This window comes from Akebia trifoliata, chromosome 3 (genome assembly GCF_017979445.1).
Source record: "Akebia trifoliata isolate Shusen 1 chromosome 3, ASM1797944v1, whole genome shotgun sequence".
NCBI classification, from domain to species: Eukaryota; Viridiplantae; Streptophyta; class Magnoliopsida; order Ranunculales; family Lardizabalaceae; genus Akebia; species Akebia trifoliata.
Window position 1 is genome coordinate 10,493,297 of NC_141377.1, and position 9,851 is coordinate 10,503,147.

General features: G+C 39.8%; 1 protein-coding gene across 1 annotated transcript in view; it reads right to left on the minus strand.

Moving 5' to 3' along the window:
• SIK1 (Protein kinase superfamily protein) overlaps positions 1 to 9,199 on the minus strand; it is a 45,077-nt gene extending 35,878 nt beyond the window's left edge. Inside the window, exons 1-5 of the mRNA XM_086433872.1 lie at positions 8,424 to 9,199; positions 7,444 to 7,532; positions 7,263 to 7,370; positions 6,867 to 6,974; positions 6,477 to 6,567 (exon numbers count right to left, since the gene is read on the minus strand). Coding sequence (XP_086289998.1) covers positions 6,477 to 6,567; positions 6,867 to 6,974; positions 7,263 to 7,370; positions 7,444 to 7,532; positions 8,424 to 9,087 — 1,060 coding nt within the window. The 5' untranslated portion in view covers positions 9,088 to 9,199. The remainder of the gene's footprint in view (positions 1 to 6,476; positions 6,568 to 6,866; positions 6,975 to 7,262; positions 7,371 to 7,443; positions 7,533 to 8,423) is intronic.
• Positions 9,200 to 9,851: the final 652 nt, after the last annotated feature.

Consider the following 9,851-nt stretch of genomic DNA (forward strand, 5'->3'; position numbering starts at 1 on the left):
AATTCTGGTGCTGTTTTTTGCCTTCGACAGCAGCAACAGGCTGCTCTGTGACCTGCGACATCAATTTTGGGGTGAGTTTAACCCTGCGGCAGCAGCAGAAGGCTGCATTGTGACCCTACGACAGCAGCAAAGTCTTGCTCTGTGACCTGGGAGAATTATTTTTGCTTGGTTTCCTACTGCGACAGCAACTGGTGCTGTTTTTTGTGTGCGTGATTCATCATTAAGGTGTTGTTTTTTGTGTGTACGAAGACCTGCACCAATAGTAGTCATCAGCACGGAGTTCCGACAACAATTAGTAACACTTAGTATCACTATCTAACCTTCGACGGTACTAATACTGGAGATCTCCCTTCAATCCAAAATTTCTTTATGTTCATAGTGTGCAATGACGACGACTCATGAAACTAAGGATTCTACCACGACCCTTGGGGCTAATTTCTCAGTCCAGCGTATAACCAATGCCCCGCTAGATGGTCGTAACTTTCAATCCTGGTCCCGGCCGGTGCGACTTTATTTGGGTAGTAGAGGAAAATCTGGTTGGTTGTCCAGTGTTGTTCATAAGCCACCACTCACGGATCCTAAATTTGAATAATGGGAAATTGGTAATTGCACCATTCTTTGATGGTTATTTAACTCTATGGAGCAACACATCTACACTATGTTTATGTATCATAAGACTGTCTCTTCTTTGTGATCAGCTCTTAATCAGACATATGCACACGCTCGGAATGACTCGAGGATTTATGAGCTTTATCGGAATATTGCGCAAGCTACACAAGAAAATCAGAATGTTGCAGACTATTTTGAATTTTTTCAGTCTCGTTGGGAAGAACTCTCGCACTATGAGTCTATGGCTGAATTGTCTTCTGAGGCAGGTGGGTATATGGTAAAGAGGATTGCTAAACATTAGACATATCAGTTCCTCATGGGTCTACGCCCTGAATTTGAGGCACTGCAGACACAAATCCTTAATACCATTCCTCTACCCTCCTTATTTGAGACATTTGCGACTATTGATAGTACGGAGCGTCGTCGCTGTGTAGTTCCCTCTCAGACTCAGTCTCCTGTCATTATCTCTGCTTCCAATACAGATCAGATGGCCCTTGCAATCAATTCAGGGTTCTCTAACTCCCGTACTCACGGGTCCGGAAATCGTGGCTGTGGAAGTCGTGGACGTGGTAAAGGAAGTGGCCTTACATGTAGCCATGGTGGGAAGATTGGTCATGAGAAGGCTCGGTGTTTTCAGCTCTATCCCCACCTGTTGAGATCTTCTGGGGGACAGCCCCGTGCAGCTAGTGTGGAATCTACCTCCGTTGATTCAGCATCCCTTGGTACTATTGATCTGCAACATCTCCAGACACAGATTACAGCTATTGTACGGGATCAGATCCAGGCCCAGATTCCTTCATCCTTGACAGTTGCTTCTGTTACCACACCTCCAGGTACCTCTTCTGCATTTCATGTTTCTCAGTCTGGCTCTGCTCCTCTGCCTTGGGTCATTGATTCTGGTGCCTCTGATCACATGACCAGTGAGTCCAATCTTTTTATTTCTTCTATTTTTCCTACTACTCATAAGGAGGTTCGCTTTGCTGATGGGTCCCTTACTCCTATTCACAATAAGGGTACTATCTCATTATCCCCTGATTTTCCTCTTGATTCTGTTCTTCATGTTCTGCACCTCTCTCTTAACCTTTTGTCTGTGAGTAGTATTACCAAATCTTTAAACTGTTCTGTAACTTTCTTCCCACTCACTGTGTCTTTCAGGACCTGACTTCGAAGAGGATTTTTGGCAAAAGGTATGAGAGGGATGGGCTGTACTTGTTTGGCACACCACCTACTGTTGTTCCGGCTTCCGTCCTCCCACTCACTGGGAATCATGCTTTTTTTTCCAGACTTTAGACTTATGGCATGCTCGCTTAGGACATACTAATTTTCAGCACCTATATTCTTTATTTCCAACTTTAAAAATTTCTTGTAATGGACACAAATTTCAGTGCTATGTGTGTGAGCTTTCTAAACACATACGTACCTCTTATGTTCCTCGCATGCATAAAGTTAATGTTATTTTTGACTTAGTTCATTCTGATGTGTGGGGGCCTTCTCCTGTTACTGCTTTTAATAGTCATAGATATTATGTTACATTTATTGATGACTATTCTCGTTGTAATTGGGTTTATTTAATGCATTCTCGCTCTGAGATGCTTCCTATTTTTGTTAACTTCCTTAAAATGATACAGACTCAGTACAACGTTAGTGTCAAATCTCTTAGAATGGATAATGGAGGAGAATATATTTCAGATGGGATTCGGTCCCATCTCCATGAGTGTGGTATGCTTCATCAGTTAACTTGCCCCTACACTCCTGAGCAAAACGAGGTAGCTGAACGTAAAAATCACCACCTCATGAACATTGTCCGTTGCCTTCTGCGACGGATGCATATTCCCAAGTCATATTGGAATATGACAGTTCTTACTGCTGCTTTCCTTCTAAATCGTGTTCCAAGCCGCACCTTAGGGGGAAAGGTGCCTCTTCATGTTCTTTGACCTGATAGCACTCTCTTCCCCCTTACACCGAGAGTCTTTGGGTGTACCTGCTTTGTTCAGGATAGGACTCCCCATCGCACCAAACTAGATGACAAAGCCATTCGTTGTGTTTTCCTAGGTTACTCATCTATGTCCAAAAGATATCGGTGCTATGATCCCCTCTCTCATCGTATTATTCATTCCCTGGATGTCACTTTTTTTTAAAATGTTCCATATTTTTGTACTTCATTTTCTTTGCAGGACTCTTCTCCTTTACAGGATTCTTCTTCAATAGTGCTACCATCTCCAGTTTTCTCTCCATCTTCATCTTCGCCGCCGCCGCTACAAATTTACTCTCGTGGCCCTCCCCCCTCTCAGACTTTGCCAACCTCCTCCTTGGATTCAGGTATATCTCCTTCTACATTTACACCTGTTCTTTCTATTTCTGACTCTCACTTACCTATTGCACTTCGCAAAGGTAAACGAGGGTGTGTTACTGATCACCCTATCGCCCAGTTTGTTTCTTATCAGTCTTTCTCCTTCCTATCGAGCCTATCTTGTCACCACAGACTCTATTCGGGTTCCTCGGTCTGTATCTAAGGCTTTACATGATCCTGTGGACTAGAGCCATGACTACTGAGATAGATGCATTGCAGAAGAATCACACCTGGGATCTTGTTTCTTTTCCTTCTGGGGAGCAAACTGTTGGTTGTAAATGGGTTTTCACAGTCAAGTATCTTGCAGATGGTACTGTTATTCGCTACAAGGCTCGACTCGTCGCTAAGGGATTTACGCACTCCGGGAAAGGACTTTGGAACCACATTTGCCCCTGTAGCCAAACTGTCTACTATTCGTTTACTTATCTCTTTAGCTGCCTGTCATTCATGATATCTTCACCAGCTTGATGTGAATAATGCCTTTCTAAATGGTGATCTGACAGAGGTCATTTATATGGATACCCCTCCTGGATTTCGTCTTCAAGGGGAGTATTCTGGGAAAGTATGTCGCCTTCTTAAATCTCTGTATGGCCTAAAGCAATCTCCACGAGCCTGGTTCCAGCGTTTCTCTGAGGTCATTTTATCTATGGGATTTTTCAGATGCCACTCTGACCATACTTGCTTTATTCGACAAGGAGTAGATGGCCGCAATACTATTGTCTTGATTTATGTAGATGATATTATAGTAACTGAAAATGATACACAATGGATTGATAGGGTTAAAAGGTAGTTGGGTAGTGCTTTTGAGGTTAAGGACTTAGGTCTCCTCAAGTACTTTTTAGGGTTAGAGATAGTGCGCTCACGCCGTGATATTTCGTTATCTCAACGTAAATACACATTGGATCTTCTTCAGGACACTGGTATGCTTGGTTGTCGTCCTGCCTCTTCCCCAATGAATCAAAATCATCGCATTCATACTGAATCTGGGGAACTTTTATCTGATCCCTTATCTTACCAGAGACTCGTAGGCCGTTTGATTTATCTAACTAACACTAGACCGGATTTGACCTTCACAGTTAATCTAATCAGTCAATTTATGCATACTTCGCGTACCTTTCATCTTGATGCCGTATATCGTATCCTTCGCTACTTGAAGTCTCGTCCAGGTCTAGGCTTATTTTATTCATCTACTGCTCAGCCACATCTGTCATATTTCACTGATGCCGATTGTGCGGATTCTCTAACAGATAAGAGATCTACATCTGATTTCTGTACTTTCTATGGCGGTAATCTTATCTCGTGAAAAAGTAAGAAACAGTGTGGTTTCTCATTCCTCTGCTGAAGCTAAGTATCGTGCTATGGCTCTTGGCACATGTGAGATTCTTTGGCTTAGATCTTTGCTAACAGAATTGGGATTTCCTATTGTTGGTTCCTCCTCACTATTCTGTGACAACAAGTCTGCTATCATGCTTGCATCTTACTCAGTCCTTCACGAAAGAACTAAGCACATTGAGGTTGATATTCAATTTCTCAGGGAGAAAGTTCAATCTGGTGTACTTAAGACAATCTTTATTTCTTCTTCAGATCAACTAGCCGATATGCTTACAATATCTGTTGGACCTTCTGTCACAAACTATCATCTCGCCAAGCTGGGCCTAGTTGATATATTTGCCCCAGCTTGAAGGGGAGTATTGGAAATATTAGAATAGATAGTTAGTTCTAGTTTGATTTATATGGTTTTATTTCTATTATTATTTATATGTAAGGGCATTTATGTCCATTCCCTTCTTATGGGTTATAAATATATACCAAGCTCTCATTATGAGACTTGATTTTTCTTCTTCTAAAATTCTACTAGATCAACACTCTTTAAACAGAAAAATAATAAAAGAAAAACTCTAGCAAATGCCACATGATATAATAGAGAAGTCTCGGACTTGTTATATCTTCAGGGATCAAATGGTGTAATAAAGAGAACATAACCAACCTTCAGCTAAGCTAACGTGACGATAATCTTATCAAGGGAGGATTTGCTATAAAATCTCCCTACCTAATGATAATTGAGGTCTGGATATCAAGGCTTGTGTGGATACTGGAATCAGAAGTACTTCAAGATAGTGTTGGAGTTGAAGTACTATTTGAAAGAGCTAGAGAAGTACCGTGGTTTAGGATGTGTTTGGGAACCAATTCTGAAAAGTGGTATCAGAACTACTCTTGGGGTAGATTGGTGTTTGGGAACCATCTTGACTTCTTAAAAATGACTAGAACATCCTTACAACTAACAGTTACTGTTTCTAAACCTACTATGCCTTGAGAATGGTATAGAACCACCATGAATACAGGGAAAAATACCAGAATGCCCTTATACGCAACAAATTACTGTTTTTAACCCTCCTAATCCAATACTATGCCTTGAAATATGTTTTGTGAGTTATGAGCTAGAAAAGTTATCATAAAATCAACCCAATTCACTCCTAGAATTTATGAGCACATTCCATATATGCTATCACATTAACCACAAACCAATTCACTCTTAAAAATAACGTTAGTCTGTCTTCTATTCAACAGTGATGCCATGCATATCATATGCACTCACAATGCCTAAGTGGTCGTTTATTGGAGGTTCAAAGAAAATTTCAAGATTATTTAGGTTCCATTCTATAGTTCCCTCATTGGCCTTTCCAGTTTGCATGTTATCTAAATTGCATAGTTGCTTTAGACTAGGTCCTTCATCAAAATTTTATAAGATTTAATCATGGTCATTTCATAAATAACATTGTCCACAACTGCTTATTCAGTTCTTACCATAAAACCACTGAAAATTTACTGAGAATAGGAAATTTGAATAGAAAGTGTGGACTTGTTTGATTTACTGAACAAATTCAATAATAAAAAGATAATAAAAATCTAAAACTTGGTCTTGTCCATTATAGATTAGCTCTCTTATCTACAGCTTGTTGGAGGTTTTGTGATCAAAGGTAAACTATCAATGAGCTTGAGTGAAACAGGGTTGGACATTTGAGTGAAACGTATTATTTCATCAATGGTATTTTGGTCAACAAATCCCAATTTTTTTTATGGACCAGTGCTCCTTGCAAGAATGAAATCTAGAAGCCCAATTTGACTACTCCAAAATAAAGTGCTCATAAGCTCTTAATTGTGGGGCTAATTTCAATAGTGTCTAATGCATTTTACCAATAATTGGCTTGTGGTTTACAGCGTCTAATGGTACTTGAACCCTATAGGGACTACTTTTGAAGAATTTTTTAATTGAATTTTTATCTTATATATCAACCCCATGATTGTGGGGCCCATGATGTGTGTTGGGAGGAGTTGTTAGGGAGAACAAAACCCTCCAAAGAGTTACCGAACTCTATTAATATTTCTAATTTGTGCCAAGTTCATCAAACAGAATCTTGATGAATAATCTAATGCTCCACATAACAGATTTTTTTAAATGTGAACACAACTTACATTTATAATAGCTATAACAAAATAAATTTTGAGGTGTACTCACCCAGCTTGACTTCTCCTTGTTCAGTAAGCAAGATATTGCCACCTTTAATGTCTCTATGGACCTTGAAAATTGAGTGCAAATACGATAGACCCTGCCCCAAATAAAATGAACTTTCAATCAAGAGAGAGTGAAAAAATCTGGTTAATTAATTCAACACAACATGGCTGACCCCCCCCCCAACACACACACTGCATCTCGGAAGCAAAATCATAAACGTTTTGGCTGAAATTCCTGAGTTTTGCTTGAAGCAAGTCCAAGAAAAGAAGAAATTTAGTCATGCTTTTGTTTGAATAGAAAGGTTTTTCTCATCAATGCTTTTTTTTTTTTTCCGGTTTTCACTTGTCCTATATGATGCTCATGTCCAAATTAACCAACAACTGCAACCATTACCTTCAATGCTTCCCTACAAATATAAGCTATTTGATGCTCCTCTAAAGGTTCATCAGTAACGTTCATCAAGTCAGCAACACTACCACCTCCACAGTACTCCATGACTATCTGCCAACGCAAATAAACTTTTCATGATTAGTGAAATGGGTGAGAATGTAAAGATTCATAACCTTCCAACATGTACTAGGAACCTTTAAAAGAAAAATATAATTTTTGAACCTTCGGGATCACAACATGCAAACTTGTGCTGAGGATAGAAAATTGTGCAATGCAAGCCAATGTTTTCGTGATGAAGAATGGATTTGACTCCAATCTTCTTGAAATATGAAATGAGGCACCACAATACACCTTATTACAATGCATCATAATATAATACTATGAATATTTTGCTCATACCCAAAGGTACTCTTCTCCTTGGTAGCTCCCAAGGTAGCGGACCACGTTTGGATGACTACATTGCTGCAACATCTCAATTTCTCCACGAATATCTTCATATCCCTCCTCCTGTAATAGAGTACATAGTGATTCATGTGCAGAAATTCACCCAAACAAATCAACTACTGAATTGGATACATACCCCTTCACATAATGATATAACTTTGATCGCAACTAGCTCCGAAGTCTTTATATCTCTAGCTTTATACACCGCTCCATACGAACCTTTCCCTGAAATTTCCACACAAAAAAAAGTGAATTTTATTTATAATAAGAAGAATCAAATTTAGAAACCCCAAAAACCACTTGCAACACCCACAATGATGGCTGTAGGGTAGTCTCCCTCTCTCTCGCTTGACAATCTTCCTTCTGGGTGATTTGGATTATGCAACTTGGGATTTGAAGGAGTCACCACTATTCATTGGACTCAAGGCTGTGAATAGTTACTTGTTACGATCCTCAAGTTAAGACTTAAACTTTCCACTCCATTAACGCCTAGGTATTTTTGGAGCATTGGTTTGGCTCAACATTTGGTATTAGAGCCAACCTCGCGACTAGGGTTCGGATCATGGGGAGGCGATTATGAGAGGGGAAAAGGGACAAAAGGGGGCTCCTCTATAGTATGGGATACGGAAGGGACACTAAAAATTAAAAATTAAAAAAAAGGGGAAAGGGGGGGGACCTCTCGCCATAATATGGGATATGGAAGGGGTCCGCTGCAGTAAGCCACCGTGATTAGTTTGGGAAAGGGTGACTTATGGAAAAAGACAAATGGGTACCTGGTACTTGGGCTCACCATAAACTGGGCCAACAAGGGCGCCGGCCTTGAAGTGTGGGGGTAAGTTATGATCGTTAGGTTAAGACTTATACTTTCCACTCCATTAACACCTTCGTATTTTTGGAACATTGGTTACCTGAGTTCCCAAACTTCCAGATTATCACCCTCTTCATTAACTATTAATTATAATGAATTGCACAATTTTAGGGTGTGTATACCACTCGAAACTCAAATGTAGCAATTCTATGAGGATAAAGAATCCACATTTCCATATTTCATACCTATATATATCAAAAACGAAAAACAAAACAAAGAACCTGCATTTCATTGAAATTGAGACTCACCAAGTTCGTTGAGCAATTCGTACTTAGTGGAAGGATCCTCCCTTGTGACACTATCAGGAATCGAACTAACCGAAATCTTCCTCGGTGGCCTTGTCTCATCCCCCTGAGAAGATGAACTCCCCTTCCTCTGCTTTCCAAACCCTAATTCCCCTACAGCCTGCATACTCTCTACTGCCCTACTCATCGTTGGAGATAAATAAGACCCTCCTCCACTACCTCCACCTCCACCACCACTCCTCCTCACAATTGTACCACTTTCGGACTCTCGATCAGACCTAAATGTTGATCTAACAACAAATGTGGAGAAATCATCCTCAATATCCCTTCGATTCCTTGGACTTCCTTGATTTCGATCTGAGAAAGAAAAATCACGCGAGCGCCTGATCGATGTCATTGATGAAGATGACGAAGATGAACGATTGCGATCTGGTTTGACGATCATAGTTCCGAAATCTCCATTGTAGTCTTCGTCTTCGTCGTCTGGAGCAATTCCGAAATCTTTAGGTAAGCGTTGAAGGAGAGGAGGGAGAGATGATTCATCTTCTTCTTCTTCTTCTTCGTCTTGTGGGTTGTCTTCGTCTTCGTCGTCGCCATGAATGACGACTGTGGAGTAAAGCTCGGATCTTTTGAAGCCTTTGCGGTCACTGCTGCCATAGAAATCCATTGAGAGAGAGAGAGAGAGAGCTCCAAAATTCCTGGCTTTGTCGAAGGATTTGTGTGTGAGTGTGTGTGTGTGTGTGTGTGGAAACTGGTTGGGGATAATTTTACGTTGCTGATGATGACCAAATCTTGGATTCTAGCAATTTACATATATGCATTAATGTCAGGGCTCGAAATACATAATCAAAATTAATTTTTTAACAAGTTTCTCATTTATTACTGTCTTCCATCGCTGGAATAAAATTCTTTTGTAATTTATAAATTTATCATTTGGAAAATCCTAAAACGAGTTCGTTTTTCACTGTATTTCACACAGGATTTACTGTGATTCTCACAATTCTGACGTGAACATGCATAATTTTTGCTCGTATCGCGAGGAAATACATCTATAGTTATGTGCACATCCCATGTCAGATTTGTGAGAATCGCAGTAAATATTTTTTGTCATTTCAGCATTCTTCTAAATTATTCCCTTCGAGTGATAAAGCATCCGGGTTATGTGCACACCTCTTCGTCAACACAGTGTGAAACATAATGAAAAACGAAGACCCAACACGATTCTTTATCATTTTATCATTTATCACTAAAAGGTTTCCACACGCATCTTTTGGAACGAATTGTTAGTCATTTAAAATATTAATTAAAGGGTTGGGATCATTGACTCCTAAGAAGGACTCATGAAAAGACAGCATAATCCCAATCTTTTAAATGTAAAATCCAATGATTGAGATTTATCCTTTAGATAACTATTATTCAAGATTTGTATTA